The sequence below is a fragment of the Labeo rohita genome, chromosome 9, assembly GCF_022985175.1.
Source record: "Labeo rohita strain BAU-BD-2019 chromosome 9, IGBB_LRoh.1.0, whole genome shotgun sequence".
NCBI classification, from domain to species: domain Eukaryota; kingdom Metazoa; phylum Chordata; class Actinopteri; order Cypriniformes; family Cyprinidae; genus Labeo; species Labeo rohita.
In genome coordinates, this window is record NC_066877.1 from 5,881,398 (window position 1) to 5,905,374 (window position 23,977).

A 23,977-nucleotide genomic window follows, 5' to 3' on the forward strand; every position below is an offset into this window, starting at 1 on the left:
TATATTCAACAACTATGACTGCACAATTTAGGACAAAGAGACACAAATGAAAGTAGACAGAAAGAGAGAACATTGCTGACCTCCATGGCAAACACCCTGCAGGCTGATTTGCGGAGTGCATGTTTCATAGCCACCTCCAGACCCTCTAGATCATGATGCTGGATAACAAATGCCAACACAGGCCACTGGAAGTTCCTTTCACCCTTGCTGAGAGAGCCGTGGGCTGAGATCAGTCGAGACAATTCGGGAGAAGGGTGACGAAGTAGTGATGACCCAACTTCTGTACAGAAGGCAGAAATTAACTCACATTTACAACTGTAAGCTACTACATAATATTGTAACATTTTAGTAGTTAAAGGGGTCATGAACTGAGAAATCAAAATTGCCTTGATCTTCAGACATATAAAAGGTCATTGTCATAAAAGCATCCTGTAAGTTTCAGAACTCAAAACTTTCTTGTTAGTCTAAAAACAGATTTACTGAAGCCAATCTGTCAAAAAAACAGACTGTGAAATGTGCCACTCTATGACGTAATAAGTCTATGTTCGAACTTGGTGTCTTTTTTGACAAGAAAAAGTAGAGAAGGGCGCTTTTTTAGTAAAACCTAAATCATAGCAGCTTCTATCTATGAAGGATGTAGGGTGTCAAATACACACAACTGTTAGCCAATCGTAGCAGGGGGCATTTACTTTTGAGTTTTCAATCAGCCACGCCTATTCAAACAGATGAGGGGTCAAAGCAGGAGAGAAAATAGCCTATTACTTCTATATTATGTTTTTTGATGTACAAATCATAACATTATAAGTAGACCTCAGAGATGGTGCAAAATAATAAAGTAGGCAACTCATGACCCCTTTAACACAAAACAAAAACAACAAAAAGTAAATAACTGAATAAAATTTAGCATGAATATTGATAAATTAAATTAAAAAGTGAACTTGAAGTTTCAAATTAATCAATTCCAAACTCTATGACAATTCGAGTACTCAAACACTGAAAGGTGACAACGGTAAGTTCATGGGTTTAAATGGGCAAATTTGAGATTGCAACAACTACTAAAAATGTATACAATCAACGCAAAATAAGTTAAATGCATCTGCCAAATGCAAATTATATATTGCATAATTAAAAGACTGAAAGCACACCTGGTGTAAATAGAGTCTCAGGACCTCAGTCACTGTCATTATGGTAATAATGGTAATTAGCTGAATTAATTAGACATTTGTAACTGTGCTGTACAGAGTGACACAACATTACCTGCATCCCCACTGTGCACCCTGCGTCTTGGCACTGCTTTGACCCTTGCTGGGGAAGCCGAGTGCTGCTTATCATACTCAGAGGCCACCACTGAATATGAGCGCTGAAATACTGTCCGCTTGGCTGTGTCACTGTCTGTGATTGGACTTGTCTCCAAACTAAAGGAACAAAGTCAAATAAAGAAGTCATAAAAGGCATACCCAAAAAGTAAAATGTTCATAGTACACAGCACAGTTGGGAAACAGGAAGCTTTGTTATAGTACCTTGGAGGCATTGACTTCATGTTACTTCCTGGCTCTTCAAAAACATTGGGGCAGGCATCTGGAGTTACTGAGATGTAGGGGGCAGGGACTGATGTAGAACGCAAGTAACGCATCTCATCCTGAAACAAGTTGTCATCTTGATAGGCCCCAAAGTTCTCAGTGTGTTGGCTGTGAAAGGACATTGAAAAAGAGTCAGTGAGATACTTAACGCATTGAAATACTACAAAAATGCTGGCCATGGTCATCAAGGTCAACACAAGGAATTTACCGGGCTAGGGTTTGCAGATAGAGGCAGCCCATCTTGTTGGGTAGCTCCTCAGACACTCCCTCCTTGAGGCTGGGCAGATGTGCGTGGAAGGGTTTAGGTGGGTGATGGCAAAGCAGGCTAGGCTCTGCGGCGCTGCTCAGAGACAGCAGGAACAGTGCATTGGCACGGATCACCTGATGGGCCTCCATCGTGGGCAGAGCCCGTGGGGTTTTCACCTGGAGAGGTTTCTTCCTTGACTGCTTAACCTGAACCAAGAAACACAGGTTGAACCCAAGTAAGAAGTATACAATTATGCATTTCCCTACATTGGTCATGACAGATATACCTTTTCTCTGGCAGCGGTTTGTTTTTCTCTGAGGTACTTCTCTCTACAACGATCACACACCAAGTACCAGGTGCTTCCTCCAATCCCACCGTCTCCACAATTACCAGCCCAGCCTCCACAAAAGTGGCCAATGCTGTTATAGCCCTGACCTCCTGCATACCGGCCACAACCTGAAAGAAAACAATACAGAAACGAAATGATTGATCTCCACATATTGGTCTTTATAGCTGCTCTGAAAAAAAAAAAAAAAAGAATGGAGTAAAACTCAAAAATTGACAGCACCATACCTGGGTGGGCCTGTCTCATGTGGTACGTAACAGGGTATGGGTGAGACTCTCCACACAGCTCACAGATGGTGTCCTTCTCTGGGCCTCCCATAGCTAACTGCGCCATCTCCCCAAAGAGGTTCCCCCTGGGGCGAACCTCGGCTTTCTCCTTCTTCTTCTTCTCTTTCTTGGTCTTCTTGCTGTCTTTTTCATTCTCCTTCTTTTTAAGGATAGCACTGGATCCCGGACTCGGGAAGATCATGTTCTGTGTAGCCGCTTTGATGGTAGCCATGGATATGTCCTCCCAGAAGGCTACTAGATGCTGGAGAGTGAGAGGCAAGATGGACTTGGACCTCATGGAGGAGTGGCTGGTCATCTCATAGGAGACTGCCTCACTTTTTCCATCCTCGCACTTCTCAGGCAAGGGTGGTTCTTTGAGCATGGACAGAACCTTGTTCTTGTTGATGCTACCCATCTTGGAAATATCTGGTCCATGTGGTGATATGTTGAACATGTTGAGTGCCGAGGAGATCTCCAGAGAGTGGCGGTTCTTCAGTTTGCTCTCCTTCTCTTCAAAGCCCTGCTGGCAGCTGAGAGAATTACGAATGGGTGCGTGTTCTTTGGTCAGCTCTGGGTTGAACTTGAGGAAGGAAGAGCATGCCATGGCATCATGTACTATGCCTTCATGCCACAGAAAGGCAGCGAAAACAGCACGGGCACATTCTGCAACAGAGGGCGACATGGCTTGCTTGGCGGGTTCAGTGGGACGCACATTTTCGCCTTTGAAGAGCGGACCTGATTTGTCTTTTTTGGGTCTCACGTGTCTGCTGGAGGTTTTACGGCTGACTTTGGGTGAGGAACGACTTTCAAGTTCCTCCTTGACTGGGGCTTTCCCAATACTAAAGTGGACCTTGGAGGAGCCCTCTTCAGCATTGTGCAACTCTGCGTTTTCATCATTGGCTTCATCGTTGGACAGCAAGGCGCTGGACCTACACACCTCCACCACTTCACTGTGAAGGTTTTCTTGAACTACATGAGGAGATGGGGCTCGGTTCTCAGCATTGCTGCTTCCTCCTTTGCTCTCTTTGGGTGAAATTTTTGGCTTAGGAGATGTAGACCTGCCTCTCAGAGGTTCCATGAGAGGAACCTTCTTCTTTCTGAGAGTGTCAGGGTCTAGAGTATAGGAGTCCGATTTGGATCTCTCACGAGGAGGGTCTAGATGAGCTTTCGAAGAAGGACTAACTTTTGAGGGCAGGTTCTTATCATGAGGAGAGGATGAACGTGGGGAACTGTTGCTGGAAGGGCTTGACCTGCCCGAACTGAAAGTCTTTTGTTTGGGTGAGGAGGAACGAGAGCCAGGGGTTGGAGACTCAGCCCTAAGGCCTGAGGTTCGGCCATCAGCTTTGAGGGCTTGCAGAGTGTTGTGGTTAGGGGAATGGGAGCGGCTGTGAGAGTCAGACCGCAGTTTGCCCGTGTCTGATTTGAGAATGAGGGCTTCGCTGGCAGACAGACTGTCGTTGTTCTTGCTCTTCACCTGGTCAACAGATCGGCTAGAGTGACTGTCTGTTTTGGAGGATCGACTCTCTTGACGATGCTTGCTGCCTGGAGACATAGACCGACTGGCCATGTTATCCCTGTCACCTGCGTATCGTAACACACCAACAGTTACTGATGTGTAACTCATATGTGCAGGAGGCACTCCACAAAGACATTTGTTAGGCCTTTTTACATACGCAGGAAGAAATAATAATAAAAAAATGACAACATAACTTAAGAAACAAAATGTAAAACTAAATTTTAAAGTAAACTTTAAAATGACATCTACAAGAATCCACTGAAATCCAAGAATGACTTTAAATTTGAATTTACTGACCATTTACTTACATAAGAATTAAAGAATTCATTAAAGTATTTAAGGTAGCAATACTGATGCGAATGGAAAGCACCCAGGTCACTGGAAATGTTTGTCACCATATATATTCCAAAGCACTACATACTCTGTTGCCATGCCTAAGAGGGGAAATAAATGGACTGTGGAAGAGAGGATGACATGAAACCCCTCCCTGTAGTGAATCTCCAGGGTGCTCCCTGGAGAAGACATGCATTACCCACCCTTTTGTCTGAGAACAAGAGATGAGAGAGCGGTGCCAGGGCCGGTCGCACTGCTTTTGTGCACACGCTCACGTGAAGCAAGGCTGCGTGATGAAGCATCTACAGCGGAAAACAGTGGCAAGGAAAGTAAGCAACAAGGCTTGAACCAAGGAAAACCATCAGAGAATGAGAAAGAAAGTGAGAGCCAATGAACAATGGGGAACTGTTGAGTGGAAGATAGAGTGTATGAGGGGAAAAAGGACTCTAGCCCTGTTTACACTTGATATTAACAATCATCTTGGGTGATCTAATCACAAGTGGACAACTGAGAGATTGCAGTGTACACTTGGTATTTACATGTGTTCCAAATTGGTCTGTGACCACTTAGTTTTCAAGACTACATGTAAACTTACAATATCACTTGCTCTGTTCAAAACAGATGTAGATGTGCTTATGAGGTCATTTTAGTATGCATCTTATATTTGCTTCCAAATCTATTTTTAAAGTTTTAGGGTGCTTTCACAACTGTAGATCGATTGCTTTTTCCGAAACAGGGATTATAAATAGGTCCAATGTTGCTTTTTATTCTTGGTGCAGTTCACTTTCACACAGCAACGCTTCTAAATGGACCAAATCTGTTAATACAAGTTGAGTAAACTGTCCTCTCATTGATCAAAGTTCCACGGTTTGTTTTCCAAGATTCCGCTCATAGCTGTCATCCATCAGAATGGAATGACAACAGCTTTGTGGGGTTATTGTTAGGTTTTTTTGTAACTGTCGTTATATTAATTTAGAATTTTGAGCAGGAGTCCAGGATTCGTCAGGAAAACTACAAGAAAAGAGCAATAAAACGGCATTACAAAATGAAAAGGTGCGCTTTTATTTTGAATGTCGAAGATGTGCTCACCCACAGACATTACTTATGTAATTACCCACTTACGTAATTACCCATCATACACTGTGTAATGGCCTGGTTCATTGGATGGAATTGTTTTCTCACTACAACAGAACCTCTCCAGAGACAACTTCGTTCAGGCGATCTCGGACTGATTGTTTTGGCGCAGATCCGAGCGTGATTGCCGTGTTTACATACACCAAATATGATGTTTTAAGTGGAATGTTTGTTATTTTAGTCAAGCTCCCACATTAACTGAGCGTTCTAGATTATCTGTGTTACTGCGGAGAAGTTCTGTGAAGTCTTGTGCATGTGTACGTATGTTTTTCTTTTTAAATCAAATTTAATACTTCTTTTACACATGTATAAACTACACAGGTATTGTAACATTTAAAGGGTTAGTTCATACAAAAGTGAAAATTCTGTCATTAATTATTGACCCTTGTGTCGTTCCAAACCCGTAGGACCTTCATTCATCTTCAGAACACAAATTAAGATATTTTTGATGAAATCCGAGAGCTTTCTGACCCTGCATAGACAGCAATGCAACTGACACATTCAAGGCGCAGAAAGGTAGTAAGGACATTGTTAAAACAGTCCATGGGACATTAGTGGCTCAGCCATGACTTTATTTTACAATTTCTTCTCTACCATCTCAGTCACTAGTACTGTTGTGAATGCGCATCAAAGACTGACAAGGAAGAAAAGAAATGGGTGAATAAAGTCATTATCCAGTAAATTAAAGGTTGAATTACTGATGTCACATAGACTATTTTAATGATGTCCTAACTACCTTTCTGGGCCTTAAACATATCAGTTGCACTGCTGTCTATGGAGGGTCAGAAAGCTCTCAGGTTTTATAAAAAACATTTTAATTTGTGTCCTAAAGATGAACAAAACGACATGAGGGTGAGTAATTAATAACAAAATTTTCATTTTTGGGTGAACTATCCCTTTAAAACAGTGAAGTATTAGCAGGTCAGTAGGTGTATGATGTTGTCTGAGATGAGGTTCTACGCAATTCCCATTAAAAATTCTAGCAACCCCATTAAAGCTCTGTAATTGGTGATTGGATCACCCACGATGGGTGTTAACACTAAGCGTAAACAGGGCCAGAGGAGCATCTATGTACTGGGAAAGATATATGAATAGAGAAAAGCAACAAGTAGAAGGACAGACACTGTAAGAGAGACAGAGACTAGTAGAAGCAGGCACAAGACTAAAACAAAACTGGGCATCAACCAGTGCAAGGAGGGTGGCAGAAGAGTGTGAAGAACTGTAATAAATCTGAAATGCAGATTCAGAGTATTCTGGCTGTGGAAAATATTGAGACACTTGCGCCTTTAATATCCCAAAAACCCAAATTCATTTTATTACGCAGACAAATGCATTGTGGATTACACTGGGGGATGCAATGCTCAAGCACTGCACGGTTTTGATTGCGTGGACAGATTCCTGGACCTCTTGGTAATTGTTAGGCTACTGAATGATCAAATTAAACACTGTACATGTAGCAAGCAAAAAAAGTTAACAGAAACATCTGACATGAAACACACATTGTTAGTAGCTACAACAGAAACACAGAACTTAAATGTTATTTGCCCACTGAGATGAGAAAGAAAAGAATCACCAATTCAAACACAGCAAGCAAGCGGGGTGGACGCCGACAGAAAAGCAGGGGAAATAAGCCTGAACGGATCTCAACACAACCTACGGGACACTAGACAAATAAGCGCTTAAGACAAGAACAAGGGGCACCTGTGCAAGCAAGCACCGCCACTACCTTATAGACGGACAGACTTACTCGGAAGCTGTGGATGCGGTTGAGGCTGCTGGGAAAGGGATTGTCCAAACACAAATGGGCTGTGGACAAGGGAAGAGGGAGGTTTGGCAGCTTGCTCAAATATGGAAGGAGTTGGGAGGAAAGGCCCAGACTGAATGGAATTCAGTATGGCACTCAGCCGGTCACCTGCAATGCGGAAGACAATGGGAGTGCTGTAGCTTATATGATCCTTAAAAGGAGCCATACAAAACGCTCGTCAGTTTAACGTCCCACACAAGCACGCTCACTAGAAGGAATGGGGTGTGTGAGTGGGTCAGCTGAACCAACGTGAGGGGAATAAGGAATGGGCGGGAAAGCCGTAGGTCAGGTTTTCATGAAACCTCATATCTGAAACACCTACAAGGTCACAGGTAAGGCATTGGCAGACAAAGCCAATGCTATGCTTTCATCCCTTTTATAGTGAAATTCCTTGGGGATTTTTAAAACTGTATTAAACCTTTTATATTTTAATATTAACCTTACAACTTGTTAAAGTCAACATGAAAAGATTTCATAATGCAATGTGTGTCTGAAATATTTATTGAGGAGGAAAAAGTAGGGTGGGAATTTATTACATTTAATAGGTTAATACTGACTTCATGTTGACTTTTAGTCAAGAAGCACTGAGTTCAGCACCATAGTCACGTCAATGGTCTTTTTATTCAGACTACTTAAGTATAAGAGGTGATGAAGGACCCATCAGACAGCGGTCTATGGGTAACGCCACTAAGCAGCGGTGCATGAGAACAGTATGGTGAGAGGCAGTGGACAATAAATGGGTAAGACCCAGCTGCAGCACAAAGAGTCTTGCCCATGCACACAATGATGCCTTCACACGCCACAGACGACAGCCAGGACACACAGATCACAGCATGCAGAATGAAATTACTCTGATTGCACAGAGCTGAATTGAGACAAATGATTGTGTTTGCTTATTAATCAGGGGTCATACAGCACTTTACATCAATAAAAGACACTGTTTTGATGTCCACTATATCCAGGGCTCCATGATGTTTCCAAGACTTTTCCTGTTGTTTGTCATTAGTGGATAAGGATGTGCAGTATACACTACCGTTTGGGGTCAGTAAGATTTTTATTTAAATACTTTAATACTTTCATTCAGCAAGCATGCATTAAGTTGATTTAAAGTGACACTAAGGCCACTTATAAGGCTCTATTCATCAATGAATCCTGAAAAGAATGTATCACGGTTTCCACAAAAATAATAAGCAGCACTGTTTTTAGCATTAATTAGAATGATGGCTGCTGAAAATTCAGCTTTGTCATCACAAGAATAAATTGCATTTAAAATGTATTAAATAGAATGACATTTTAATTACAATTTAAAGTAAGTTATTTTAAATTGTAATAATCATAAGTATTATTTTAAGTAATAACATTTCAAAATATGCCTGTTTTCCTGTATTTTTTTTAGCATAACACTTCGTTCAAAAACACTAAAAATGTTACCAACCCCAAACTTTTGTATGGTACCTTTAATTTAATTTCCACTTTTAACCTAAAAGGCTTTTACCTAAAGAACAAGACAGTTTTAAGGAACATAAAGGAATCACAGTTACTAAAACATGAATAAAACCGGAAAATCCTGAATGACTGGCTATTCTACCACTGTTGGATTGGCATTAATTTTATGGCATCAAATATGACATTTAGCAGGAGCATGGCAGGGGTGGGCGATATGACCAAAATCTTATATCACAATATGAGTCATTTTATTTCACAGTAACGATATCATAGTCATTTTTGCAATACATAAGGTCTTTATGATATCAACACTTTCGATACCATAGAAATTTTATTCTTTCAATTCTCGTCACCAGTGTCAATATCACAAATAGCTAATACTAGCCTATATAAAAAATAAATAAATAAATAAATAAATCAAGCTTACTGATGACAAGAAAAAAGTAAAAAAAAAAAAAAAGAAAAAAAAAGAAATCCTACATACATTGTGTAAAGTAATTAAATGTATAAACACTGCATATTCTTCACTGTGTAAATTAAATATATGTATTTCTTATTTTTTAGGTTTGTCAGTTTAATGCATTAACTTAATTAGTTATGAAAAAATAAAACAACTAAAATATTTTTAACGCAGCTGCCACACTGACCCCACCCCCAGACCTGTACGTAATCTTATATTTCATACAGTTGACAAATATGATGCAGGGCAACAACTCCATAAATGCATTTATGCCCTAAAATTCAAGATATTGGTGCAAAAAAATGCCCCAGTATGTGTTTTGTCTCATATTTATATACATCACGTATCATACAATATCACACAGGCAGCAAGAGCAATATGACACGAGTGCTGATTTTGTCCCGGTCTATCACAAACTTAAATGTGATTTTATATTAGAGCCCTTCACGGGCCTCAAATATGGGCCCTAACCCGGCTCTGTCCCAAAAAGCTCAGACCCTAGCCCATCTTTTTTTCCCCTTCTCCCAAAACAGCTTATACTACTGTTTCTATGGTGACCGGGAGGGGACACCTTCGGTTCACTTAAGTTTGTCGTGGCCACGAGATCATTTTGTCGAGGTAACAACATCCTTATGTCCTCTTATCCTTACGTCTTATTATGTTGAGGAAACGACTTGCGCCTCTCGTGGCCACGAGTTTAATGCGTAAACAACCCTGCGTGACCATAGTAACCCGGGATTATCAGAGATAGATTTATTACCATTTTATTTTGAATTAAGGAATTATTATATTAATTATTATAGAAATTAATACAATACTAAATGATAATATTATGCGATGCTGTCTACGCGAATGTTGTCTGTGCCCGATGTAGACGGCATTCAAGAGAAATTGATCATTAATAAATATTACATAAAGTATATCAAATAGTCCTACAAACATTTCAGGCATCCCACAGTCTTGTAAGTCCATTAACTGATCCTCTTTTTTTCTGTAATATTTGTATCATTCCTTTGTATTTGTTATTTTTTTTTACCTTAATTTCGATCTCTTTACTTAAAGTTTTGAATGTAAATGATACAGTAAAAATTTGAATATGCTATATCAGGCGTTAACAAAATATAGCCTTAACCAGTTATAAAAATAATAATAGCCTAATAATATTAATAGGCTAATAATAAATTATAAGTGACTTATAAGTGGCTATATTTTTATATTTATTGTGTATCGCTTTGCCTAACGTTCTGTAGGCCCTATATGCTAGTATTTGCTATATTTTGCAAATACTGTAAACGACAATTATGCCAATAAAGTTTTGACAGAAGTTTTGATTGTATTTATGCCTGTGTGTGACGATAAATGATTTACAAATGAATCTATGTCAGTATATAGGCTAGTCTATTAATTAGACGAAATAAAATAGAATATATGTCAAATTCAACCTTTAAACTGCATTCCAGTAAAAATCCCAGTCATATAGCAGATTCAAATTTTTACTGTATCATTTACATTCAAAACTTTAAGTAAAGAGATAGAAATTAAGATAAAAAAAATAACGAATACAAAGGAATGATACAAATATTACAGAAAAAAAGAGGATCAGTTAATGGACTTACAAGACTGTGGGATGCATGAAATGTTTGTAGGACTATTTGATATACTTTATGTAATATTTATTAATGATCAACTTTTGAATGCCGTCTACATCGCGCACAGACAACATTCGCGTAGACAGCATCGCATAATATTATCATTTAATATTGTATTAATTTCTATAATTAATATAATAATTCCTTAATTCAAAATAAAATATTAATAAATCTATCTCTGATAATCCCGGGTTACTATGGTCACGCAGGTTTGTTTACACATTAAACTCGTGGCCATGAGAAGCGCATGTCGTTTCCTCAACATAATAAGACGTGGCCACGAGAAATGGATGTCGTTCCCTCATCAAAGCATCTCGTGGCCACGACATAATATGGCGTTCCCACGAGTTGATATGACGTTCCCACGAATTAATATCTTGTGGCCACGACATAATATCACATTCCACGACAGACAAACTTAAGGGAACCAAAGGTGTCCCCTCCCGGTCACCGTATGTTTCAGCTATTAAAATAGTTCAGTTTTGTATATAATGGCAAAGTGATTAGATTTAATTTCATTTTTTCATTAATATAATTTAGAAAAACGTTAAATATAAGTTGTTGTTTTTCAAAGTAACAACCAAGCGGCCAGCGGAAGGCTGATAATAGTCTATTTGATCAATTTTGCCTCACGACTTAAAATAAAATCTATAGATATAAAACAGTTCAAGTATAAAACGATGTTAGTTTAAACATCAAACCTAGATAAATGTGTGCTATTGGGTGCATATCCAATCGTTTGTGCGGAGCTGAAGCGCGCTTTGCAGGACATGGAGGCGTCAGCGCTATTACTTGCATTTTTTTCAGTGGAAACAATTTAAAATATTCCTTCACTTTTGCTCATAAAGGTAAGAGTAACACATCGTTCGGAACTGTAAAGTGTCTAATTTTATTTGTGTGCACTCACAATATCAACAAAACTTGCTTTTATAAAATAAAGAAAACAGCTGTGCTAAAGGTGCACTCGCTGCCGACAATAGACGCCTTCCGAGCCGGTCTCGAAAGTGACAGCAAAAGTGAAGTCGTGTGTTGTTTCCACCAACGCAGATTTTTTTTCATTACTATAATTGGTGGATGTCTAAAACATAAATATAAGGAAAAGCCTAAAACAGGCTCGAAGCCTGGCCCATGTCTGAACTATGACGTGAAAATTGGCCCTAGGCGCATCAAAAAGTCAGGCCCGTCGGGCTCAGGCTGAAATGCAGGGCTCTATTTTATACAACAGTTCAGTAAATAAGAAGTTGATATTGTGTTATATTTTAAGCATTATGTGTTTTTGCTCAGTTTTGCAGAGAACATATTACCTTAGAAGCCAGTAGAATTGTTGCCGACCAACACAGCAATGTTTAGTTTCTGAATGAATGTGCATTTTGAAAGAATCGTGTGAATCAATGATTCAAAGGCCCATTCATAAAGAGAGCCATTTTCTTTATTCCTGAATGAGTCAGTCAGTGACTCATAAAGAAATTTACCGCCACCTGCTGCCAGATTTAGTTTAGTTCTTAGAGTGTCATTTCATTAAACAAAAAATAAATATATAAAAATAAAAACATTAAAGGGATAGCTCACCCAAAAAAATTAAATTATATCATCATTTACTCACCCTCATGTCGTTTCAAACCTTTCTATTGTGAAACATAAATTAAAATATTTTGAAGACTGTTGGTAACAAAGCGGTTTTGGTTACCATAAGTTTCATTGTATGAACAAAAAATACTGAGATGTTTCTCAAACGATCTTCTTTTATGTTCCATAGTTTACATGGCCATTTTTCTCTTGTCTAAAGGTTGACAAATTTCTACTGGTTAATCGTTGTCTAGTATATCGCCCACCCCTAGAGCACTGTATGGAAAAAAAAGCTTAACAGGGAGATGAACTTTAACCATATAAACAAAGGTGTAACTGTCACTCAATAATAAATCACTTTTTTCACATCTCTCCAGGATCTTTACTCTCACCTTTGTTGTTGATGCCATAGTCGAAGCCCTGAGCTCCCGAGCCGCCCATGCCCCTGTTAAACGCCTGGACTGAGAATGGGCTGGGAGGAGGGGTCTGGGCTCCATGCTCCAAATTCGCTTGCTCTGTTCCAGAGAGAAACAAAAAGCATTAATAAAAAAACATAAATAATTAACACAAAGCTGATTTATGCATGGTTTTCACATCACTGGTGTCCAATTTAAAGGAACAGTCTCTTTAAGTGCACTTAAGTGGCCTTTTATTGCATTAATGTTATAATATCTACAATACAATTCAGTGCACTTTTTCTCTCAAGGCTGTAAGTGAGAGGAGTGTGTTCACATTACCTTCTTCGTGACGTAGGTACTGGTTTCCTCCTCGGTCTCGGGCCAGAGACCAGGCCTCCCCCTCATCGCTCTCACAGAACTCCACCACACTGTTCTTATCCAGCTGAACCCAGGTACCCTCCGAGTTAATCACCTGATACAGACACAGCTTTATTTACCTCCTCTCTCACACACATACCTGACACCACATCAATCCAGAGGAGCACGACTGATTAGTAAACAAAACTCAGTGAAGACTCTAAAATAAGAGCGCATTCAGAAACATGAAGACAAATATATGATGTACCATTCAATACTCAGGGTTCATGAACTGAAACCAGTTTGAACAAAGACACTTTTAAATTTGACTTGATATTCATGAGAAGAATAGCAGTGTTTTTGTAAGTTGGGAGGCTCAGAGACAGCGACTTTAGGAGAGCATTTGAGGACAGCATGACACACCACACCCTCTGCTGAGAGAAGAAAGAGGCAAAGTCCAGCCCGTCCATGATCACACATGGAGACTATTCAAATGCCATAAAAGATGTTTACCGAGGTTGTGCGCCATTCAGAATTCCCATTCATTTTCTGAATTTGAATTGAGACAAAACCAGATGCAGAACTGCAGTCTGAATTTAATAAAGTACAATTACAATCAAATAAAATTCCAAATTCATTGAAAATAATTTGTCAGTATGAATTACATTTAAACATTAAACACATAACATATTAATAATAAATAACACAACATAATATAATATACCAGGGTATCTAGAGATAATATAATATAATATAATATAGTTTAACATAGTTTAACATGACATTGTTATTTTAAGCTTTATTATAATATTATGCAATATAAAATAAAATAATGTTATAATATAGCTTAAAATAACATGATAATACATAATAATACCTCAGGGTATCTATAGAAGTTACAATATAGTTTAAAATGTCAAGAAACATATAATATAATATAATATAATATAGAAGTTATTTGATATTTTAAGCTATAATATAATATAATATAATATAATATAATATAATATAACATAATATATAATATAATATAATATAATATAATATAATATAATATAATATAATATAATATAATATAATATAACATAACATAACATAATATAATATACCAATATAATGCCTCAGGGTATCTACAGAAGTTACAATATAGTTTAAAATGTCAAGAAACATATAATATAATATAATATAGAAGTTATTTGTTATTTTAAGCTATAATATAATAATACATAATATAATATAGAAGTTATTTGTCATTTTAAGCTATAATATAATATAATATAATATAATATAATATAACATAATATATAATATAATATAATATAATATAATATAATATAATATAATATAATATAATATAACATAACATAACATAATATAATATACCAATATAATACCTCAGGGTATCTACAGAAGTTACAACATAGTTTAAAATGTCAAGAAACATAATATAATATAATATAATATAATATAATATAACATAATATAACATAATATAATATAATATAATATAATATAATATAACATAACATAACATAACATAACATAACATAACATAACATAACATAACATAACATAACATAACATAACATAATATACCAATATAATACCTCAGGGTGTCTACAGAAGTTACAATATAGTTTAAAATGTCAAGAAACATATAATATAATATAATATAATATAATATAATATAATATAGAAGTTATTTATTTTAAGCTATAATATAATATAATAATACATAATATAATATAGAAGTTATTTGTCATTTTAAGCTATAATATAATATAATATAACATAATATATAATATAATATAATATAACATAATATAACAATATAATACCTCAGGGTATCTATAGAAGTTACAATATAGTTTAAAATATCAAGAAATATATAATATAATATAGAAGTTGCTTGTTATTTTAAGCTATAATATAATATAATATAATATAATATAATATAATATAATATAATATAATATAATATAATATAGAAGTTATGTGTTATTTTTAAGCTATAAAATAATATAATATATTATTTAAATTCAAATTCCAGTTCTACATCCTATGGGTCAGAATGAATTCAATTCAAATTTACATTCACGAAAGGGAACCAATTCTTAATTCTGAATTTTGCTCAACCTAGGTGTTCACAGAGTGGAAATTATGATATGACTTCAGTTTTTTTTTTAATTCAAAAGCGTCATCTGTCATTCTTGTTAACAGATAATTAGGATCATTTATTAATTATTGCATCACACAGATTTTCCTACAGAGCATGCCAGATTATATTGTATGGTTAACTGTGCAAAAGCTGAAGCCATGCTTGGTGGTTCTTGAGAGGGGCTTTAATAATGTGTACAGAATGACAGAACACCCACGCCAGAGCCATAGCACGTATGGTCTCCATTAAAAGACGTCACACAAAGGGTTCTCTAATCATCTAAAGAATGAAGAATTTGTGTTACAGAAACTGCAGAACTAGCAAGAAATCTGGCTAATTAGTCATTTATTGGCAGCCACAGTAACACAGTTGGGAGTCCATACCTCGCCTACCGCCTTGACTTTGTTCCCCAGAACTAACATTCCAATGGGGATACCTCTAAGGTTTGGGCAGCTTCTGATGTTGTGACCCGAAGGTCCGGTCTTCACTACCTTATAAAGACCCGGTCCGCCACCCTGGCCTGCGCCCAGGTCACGTACATTGGCGTCATGGGAAGGGCGGCCACAGCTCTCCTTTCCATAATCATCCAAATTTGACCTGCCCTCCTGCAAAACCAAAGAACAAAGGTTAATTTATGTTTGAAAGCAAATCTAATATTTTTAGATTAAAATAAGTCTTCAATAAGATTTTAGGGTCAATGACAAATAAGGATGTCCGATATGATGAAAAAGACAAATCTAGTTTAACAGTTAATATTATTTTCAAAAGAGATTCTGATTATGATTGTGGGACAGTTGCATAACCTAAAAATAAAAATATATAAATTTTAATTCAAAAATTGAAAAGAAATTCCATAGGACCAGCATATTCACTTAATGTTAAGTACAAATGTATATTCACAGACTTGCCAATTGTGCTTCTAAATACAAATATCGTCGCAATTGTAACTTGTAACTAATTGCAGGTTGTTGGATGAAGGTCATTTTAACAAACATAACAGAGTTCTGAAACCAAGTTCTGCTGACTAATACTATGTAGACATGCTGTTCATAAACTGATAAAAATGTTGCTTTTGTGTGAGGGAAAACAAAAACATGCATTCACATATTCCGCTTGTTTGTTAAAGAAACAGTTCAGCCAAAAATGACAATTCTGTCATTATTATTATTATGCGCTGTTATTTTGATCATGGAACACAAAAGGAGAATTTTGAAGGATCTTTTCCATATATGGTTGGACATCATTAACAACATCAAGCTTATTTGCATAAATTATTTTTTGGATCTTAACAGATGTGGTCAATATTAACTATCATAAAAAGCAATTCACGTTTTGTGTTCCATTGAAGAAAGCAGCTCTAAAATTTGGAACAAAATAATGACAAAATGTTCATTTTGCGGGTAAACTGCTGCTTTAAATCCTCATGCAACTTTCAATAGTTTTTTTAATTGTGAACTGAGACATGAAAACGCAAAAAGCTTTACCCAAGGTTAACATAAATGTAATGTAATGATCATTAGGTTCTTACAACACATTCAAAACGTGATACTGGAAACTTTGTGCATACAAGTAAAAGATGATAAAATATATTTTCTTTCACTCACACAGATTCCACAAGTAAACATGCAACTCTAATGACTCTCGAAAAATCACAATCGGAAACGTCTCAAAATCATGAGAAACACTGGTGAAAAGCAAAGCAGCAGCCAAGCTACACACACCTCATCTCACAACTCACCTGAGGAAAACAAGATAAGGTCGTCCAAGACAAAAAGTCGATATCCCTGACTCCTTGGCTAGCGCTAAAGATATTCTGAGCAACAGATTATAAGCAAGTCAAAAACACGGTCGGGAATTACCTTCAATTAGAAACGCAGATGGTATGGTTTGTCTTTTTTTGGAAGAGATGGATTTGTTACAGTGACAGTCTGTTTGTCTATTTTACTTTTTTCGAATTTTCTTCATGAGACAGTAAGAGAAGAATTGATCCTAGCAATGATCCTAAAACTAAAGATCTGCTGAAGATTGTGACTGCAAATGCTCCAATTACAACAAAATTTAAATCCCATCAGAATACGGCAAATGAAAAATAAAATCACATAAGAAATGTGAAGATTCATAATCTTCCAAAAAAGATTGGTGGTGTGTCATGCTGTTCAAACTGGGAGCCTTGATGACATTTTCACATCCAGAGGTAATTATGCTCTCAGACTCATGACCCACTTTCAGGCCTCGGGTTAGGACAACGGCTTGTTTCATGGCAGAACCTCGTTACAAGTTGCGAGACCCCGACAGCTAATTTAGTGTGAGAAATTTAAACAAATCAACCACTTTTAAACCAATTGTTGAAAAGGATTCATTATGATCATTTTTAATCGTTAAAAGTCTGTTTATGCATGTTACGAATTCCAGATCGGTTATGTGAAGAGATTTACGTTTTCATTGAGCCGCAGTGATGCAGCTCATACGTCTAATACTGTCATGACCAGGAAACAGCAAAAGCTTTGTACACTGATAGTTATTATCACACAAGAGCTATTTTCACACCACATATGATGAGTAACAACACAGTAGGGCTGCACAATTAATCCAACAGCTGCTGCAGCAAAATGATCATGGACCGTCGATTACAGAATTTCCTTTAGGAGCCGCCTGTCACCTTGTCACCTCGCACATTAGAGAGTCTATAGGCCTGTTTTGCATTTTATTTAGCTGAAGAAATATGACCTGACAGTCAAAAAAAGCTGTGGAAGCAAACTGAAAAGAATCATGACATGTTGAGCGACTCACTGGAATACACTACACAAATTTTGCACAGGTTTTTGCCCTCGATTTGCATTCAGAATGAGTTATCACCAGCTGGAGAAAGTCAAAGTTAGTGTTATGGATTAGGGGTATGATTCTCGCTTTGGGGTGCTAGAGGTTTCGGGTTCAATATCCCAGACGAGTTATGGTCACAGCCATAACATAAAAGAGGGTCAACACAAAAGACTCGGTTCAATAGAGGACAATAACATAATGGGTGGATAAAACAGTCCGGAAAACAAAAAATAAAAATTAGGGGAGCATAACTGGAATGGCGCTAAAAATCTCAGACTTCTTATAGCTACGCTTGTACAGTTCACAGGCATAGGGAATCTACTAATAAGATGGAAAAAAAAAAAAAAATAAAAAAAAAACAAAAGGGAGAATTGAAGGTCCTATTTAAATACAACCTCACGTTGCATCAATCACTGCCAAACTGCCAAACTTTCGTCTGTCATTAAAAAAAATAAAATAAAATTCGTATTGGGTTCAATTTTCTGCATTTTTCTATGTGTGCAAGGACCTTTAGCCTGCAGATTTTGGGGCGGTGTATGAATGGGCTTTTACTGATCTTTCGATCTAAAATAGTGAAATAAGTTTGTGCAATTTATATATGAACATGAGCAGCTGCGCCGAACTCTATGGGTTCGCGTTAGAATCAGGACTGGTAAGAGAACATTGTACTTTTTACACTTTTTCACTTACACTTACTATTTCAGCCAGCAGTTACGTAGCCAGATTACTTTAAGTAACTAGTAAAGTAACACATTAATTTTAAATTTTTAAGAAAATATCTGAGTTACTTTTTCAAATAAGTAATGAAAGTTACTTTGTTTTTCCATTTATTCACAAACACTTCTCCAGTTCTTGTGTTGATAAAAACTGGTAGTGAGGTGCAAGGCCGGGAAACACTAAGCCAACGATCAGCCGCCTGCGAGCATCTGTTGGGCTAGTTTGTTTGGTGTGTTCCACATGTCAGCTCTAGTCGGGCTCACGTCAGTGGGAGTTTGCCTGATTCAACATGTTCGGCACGGGTGAGAACTCTGACTGGATGTTCAGTTTAGCGAACAAGTCAGTGCCCAAGAATTAAAACAAAAGTGATGAAAACGAACAAGTAAATGAAGTAAATGAGGCTTTCCTTATGTTACGTGATCTTTCCCAAGGATTTCAATATGCAGATGTTTTATGTGCTTAATGCTTATATGCTTAAAATGAAGGAAGTTATCAACATAACTGATATTCAAAATGGTAAGTAAGCGCTGCTTTGTTTATGTTTCACATATCTGCGCATATCTTGTATATCCTTGTTTTGGTATACTATTGATAGCTGCTAATATTGACAGTTAATTCCTCTCACAAAGGCGTAGAACGCACATGTAAGTTTGCAGTCAGCTGTAGTCTATGCGGAAGCATAGTCTTATCGCCGCTAGTTCTTTGAAGTCGGCTTGGTGTGTCCTGGCCTTTAGGCTTACGTTAGCCTTACAGTTGTTACGCAAAAGTAACAGGGTGACACAAACGCAAAAGTAACAATGCATTGTACATATAAAAAAAACAAAAAACTGCTGCTGGGGTGTAAAAATAAATCGGTGCTCTGTGGATGTGGGATTCTTTTGTGACATCAGAAACTCGTAAGTCCAAGGCACTCGAATAATGTGAAAAATATATATAGCCTTTATTCACATGGAATAAAGGCTTTTTATATTTTTCACGTTATTCGAGTGCCTTGGAATTATTTTTTGGCATTGCCTTGGCATTACTTTCCATTAAAACTAACCATTTAACGCAATTTGTTACTTTTTAATGAAGTAACACAACATTATAATGCATTACTTTAAAAAAAAAAATAATAATAATAACTTTGCCCAACACTGCTCTGGCAGTGGTCAAAAGTGGACAACATTTCAGACCCATTTTTATCAACATTTCTGATTACACCTTTTTTTTAGTGTTGTCCACTTGTGACTGGATCAACAAAAACATCTTAATACTAGATATAAACTGGGCCTAAGATTTCATCCAGTCAGAGAAGATCAAAAACGTTGATTTTTGAACAAAAAAACGTACGCTGTGTCTAAATCTGCATACTTTCATACAATATAGTTTAAAAAAAAAAAAAGTGTAAAGGCGAAACGTAGCTGCACGCTCCACTTTTGCTGAGATTGTAAAGTGTGCATTTGATGGACAATTTACTATTCCATGAAGCCACACGAGAGGACATATGAATTGGCGCTGGTAGGTCATGTGACAGTCACAACATGGCGGAAAATAGTGCATCCAAATTTCATTCAAGCTACTCATATTCATATGATACAACAAATTTGTTTAACAGTTGTGAAATAAGTTCTAAACCAAATTTAGTACCTACTAACAGCATGCAGTATCGGACAGTTATATTGTTTTCATTTGTCACGCATTTCTTAGCAAAGAAATGCACATTTCTGTGGAAGCTTGTTGTGTTTGGAATGACTTGAAAGTCTTATATTTGTGATCCTGAGTCGTTTAGTGCACGACATCCAGTTTTTTATTAATAAGAAATGACATTTTTAAAAATGTGAACACTAAGAAAAATGGTCATAATTGTGCAGCCCTACAAAACAGTGTGCATGAGTTAGTGTCTTTCAATCAGGAGTTAATAAGACAAGGGACTGGCAACATGCACCCACCCTTAACACTTTCCATCCTGGCCTCCGAGTGATCGTGCCCAATCTAAACTACACAGTAGCACTAACACATGCAAAGACACATTTCGTTGGTCTTTGTAAGTACTCGACAAAGCATGCTTGTAGACATTTGGGAGTGGGTCATTAGATGGCCATGATTCACTGTAAAAAGGGCCAAACTGAAGTACATCGAATGATCACCCTAAACATGATTGAAGTTAAGCTGGCAGTTAGAAATCCCGTTCCCAAATGAGAAGAGTAGGGGCTCCGGCTAATCTACGAAAGGGGAGGCCTTTTACTTACGTCGACAGGGACCAGGAGGCTTCTGCCCAGATGCTGGTTAAAAGAGAGGCACCAGGCTTCAGTGTACCCATTCATGTTGGGAACATACTTCTTTACTGTCTCATCATTCAGTCTGAGCCAGACACCATCATCATTGTGGATCTATGGGAAACAAGCAACAGAGCGGAGCCATGCCCTCCTGTAACTGCTAACACGCCCCTCGCACGAGCCTCTGAGGCTGCAGAGCCCAATCGCGTTAATGCACAGCACCAGCCAATTGGATTTAAAGTGGAAGTCCAGTTAAGGAACATTGAGATGATTCATCTACAAAATTTGTATATGCATGGAAATGCTATTAGTGGTTGCCAGCAGGGAAAAACAGGCCCTTTCACGTGACTCATGTTGAGGCTTCAACATGCCCAGCACAAGCGTCCTACGCCACTTTGAGCATGTGAAAAGCGCTGCAGTGTTACCAAAGGGCAAGTCTCCCAGATAACAAGACAGCAGGAAGTTTACTACCACTCAAAAGTTTGGACATGAATAGAAAAAAAAGCAGCAAATCAGCACATTAAACTGATTTCTGGAGGATCATGTGACACTGAAGACGAGTAATATTGCTGACAATCCAGCTTTGCCTTTACAGGAATACATTACATTTGTAAAATATATTACAACAGTTCTAAAATAGAACAACTATTTTAAATTGTAAAAATGTTCTACAATATTACTCTTTTTACTCTGTTTATTCAAATGAACGCAGAATAAGAGACTACTATAAACATAACATCTTATTGACCAAACTTCTGAACAGTAGTGTGTATAAATAAGAAAACAACAGATACAGATATTGCCAGATAATACATAATGTAATTAATAAGATACATATGGAAGTTATTCATAAAAATGAAAAATGAATTCAGTCAAATGTGTCCAAAATTTTGACTGCGAGGTGTTATATATAGTTTGGCCTGTCATGCAAATGTCATGCAGTTTTTCCAGTTAGGTGTGCTTTGAAAGGTCAACGGCAAATGGTTGAGCCAAACATTATACGTTTCAAGGAAAGGCTGTAGCTGATGCTTCTCTCCATAAAGTTCAATGCCCCTGCCAGTCATGTGAAAGGGCCTTCAGAGCAACCGACAGCTTACGGATGTGAAATTGGGTCTAATAGGAGCTATGAGTGATTGGCATGCAGCAATGGCTTTTTAGCAATTGGCTGGAATAGTTCCTATTTGAGATTTAACTACAGCCTCAAAGTCTCCTGCATGTGAATGAAGCAAAAGATAGGCAAATAAATGCTTCTAACCAAATCAAAAGTCAACTTGAAAGCTTAGAGAGATGCAGAAATTGTTTTAAAAGCGTTTTGTTTTAAAACAGAGCATTAATTAATCGTTCATAATTACGTTCACAGATTCAAGAAAGAGAAAACAGCAAAGGACTTTAAATCAAAAGAGTTTGGCCCTATTCTAGAGCGGTTTACCTCGTCAATGAATGTGATGGTGCCATTGACTTGGACTATGCCTATCTGTTCGCTCTGCAGAGAGGGGTGACTACGCACGCGCAGCCCTGCGCTGTCCTTGGCCACAAATTTGCGCACCTGAGAGAAGCAGAGACAGAGAGACAGTGAGACAGATGAGAAGTTGGCAGGAAGCTGCAGAGAGCAGAGGAAGGACAGAACCCACACATCCTGTCAGACGAGAGAAATGTCGGTCCATCCGATGAGCTGACAGACATTCAGCAGCAAAGAGCAGAAAAGACATTTGATTTTGCGCAATTGTGTTGCTTGTTTCCCAGTTCAATACACAGTAAAATCTATCTATCATCTAAATCCATTTCACATAGTCCCTTCAAGTAATATGAGGTCATAAAAGCTGGGTGTAAATTAATTAGAAAATATTTATAATAATTAACTCTAAAAAAACAAAAAAAAAAAAACAACTTAAATTCTGATTAAAATAGTTTTGGATGGATGCACATCAAGCCACAGGACATATTGACATAAATTATATTTATCAAATAAATGCTGTAATTGTATACTATTTGGCTCAGTGGAAACATGTCGGATCACAATTTCCAGTAAATAACAGTCCAGTTGTGACCTTACACTATCATTGAAAAGTTTGGAGTCTGTATGATGAATTTTTTTTTTTTTTTTTTTTTTTTGAGAACTGAATTTTATACAACAGAGACACATTAAAGTGTTCCAGAAGGAAAAACGATGCATTAAGAGCCGGCGGTGTAAACTTTTGAACAGAATGAAGATATGTACATTTTTCTTATTTTCCCTAAATATCTTTTCTATCTCTCTTATTTAGTCATGCCTTTCAGAAGCTACAGAAGATACTTACATGCTTTCCAGAAGATAAAAACTGCTTACATTTACCCTGATCTTCAAATTCAAAAAGTTTTCACCCCCTGACCCTTGATGTACGCTTTTCCTTCTGGAGCATCAGTGAGCATTTGAACCTTCTGTAATAGTTGCATTTGAGTCCCTCAGTTGTCCTCAGTGTGAAAAGATGGATCTCAAAATCATAAAATCATTGTTGGAAAGGGGTACAAATACACAAAATTGCTGAAAAAACAAAGGATTTTTCTGAAGAAAAGTAGGCAGTTTAATTGTTCAGGACAAACAAGGGACTCGTGAACAACTATCACTCAACCAAAAAAACACAGCTGTGGATCATTCAGGTAAAAACACAGTATTATGAATCAAGTTTACATAACTTGTTAAAGGGGTTATTTTTATAAATTCAATTATTATTTTCTTACACCGTGTCTACACCGGACACGAGCGGCGAGGTGCGACGCGACGCAACAAAATACAGTAGAACCCATTGTAATCAATGATGCTGTCTACACTGGATGCAGCAACGGTCGCTTTGTTGCGTCCAGTGTAGACAGACTTTAGCTGTTGCTGGTTTTGCATCTGAACTCTATATATATATATATATATATATATATATATATATATAT

At 37.2% G+C, this 23,977-nt stretch overlaps 1 protein-coding gene across 17 annotated transcripts in view; it reads right to left on the reverse strand.

Moving 5' to 3' along the window:
- Positions 1 to 23,977, reverse strand: part of mycbp2 (MYC binding protein 2) — a 119,518-nt gene that overhangs the window by 18,067 nt on the left and 77,474 nt on the right. For 4 of the 17 annotated variants that reach the window (XM_051119863.1, XM_051119857.1, XM_051119861.1 and 1 more), the window contains 14 exons: positions 22,485 to 22,601; positions 21,029 to 21,169; positions 16,999 to 17,073; positions 15,644 to 15,865; positions 13,085 to 13,217; positions 12,740 to 12,862; positions 7,170 to 7,334; positions 4,492 to 4,590; positions 2,401 to 4,020; positions 2,114 to 2,283; positions 1,789 to 2,033; positions 1,521 to 1,688; positions 1,258 to 1,415; positions 81 to 280 (listed from right to left, as the gene is read on the reverse strand). In XM_051119863.1, the coding sequence (XP_050975820.1) occupies positions 81 to 280; positions 1,258 to 1,415; positions 1,521 to 1,688; positions 1,789 to 2,033; positions 2,114 to 2,283; positions 2,401 to 4,020; positions 4,492 to 4,590; positions 7,170 to 7,334; positions 12,740 to 12,862; positions 13,085 to 13,217; positions 15,644 to 15,865; positions 16,999 to 17,073; positions 21,029 to 21,169; positions 22,485 to 22,601 (3,636 nt within the window). The remainder of the gene's footprint in view (positions 1 to 80; positions 281 to 1,257; positions 1,416 to 1,520; positions 1,689 to 1,788; positions 2,034 to 2,113; positions 2,284 to 2,400; positions 4,021 to 4,491; positions 4,591 to 7,169; positions 7,335 to 12,739; positions 12,863 to 13,084; positions 13,218 to 15,643; positions 15,866 to 16,998; positions 17,074 to 21,028; positions 21,170 to 22,484; positions 22,602 to 23,977) is intronic. The other 13 variants (XM_051119862.1, XM_051119856.1, XM_051119865.1 and 10 more) reach the window with 13 other exon arrangements.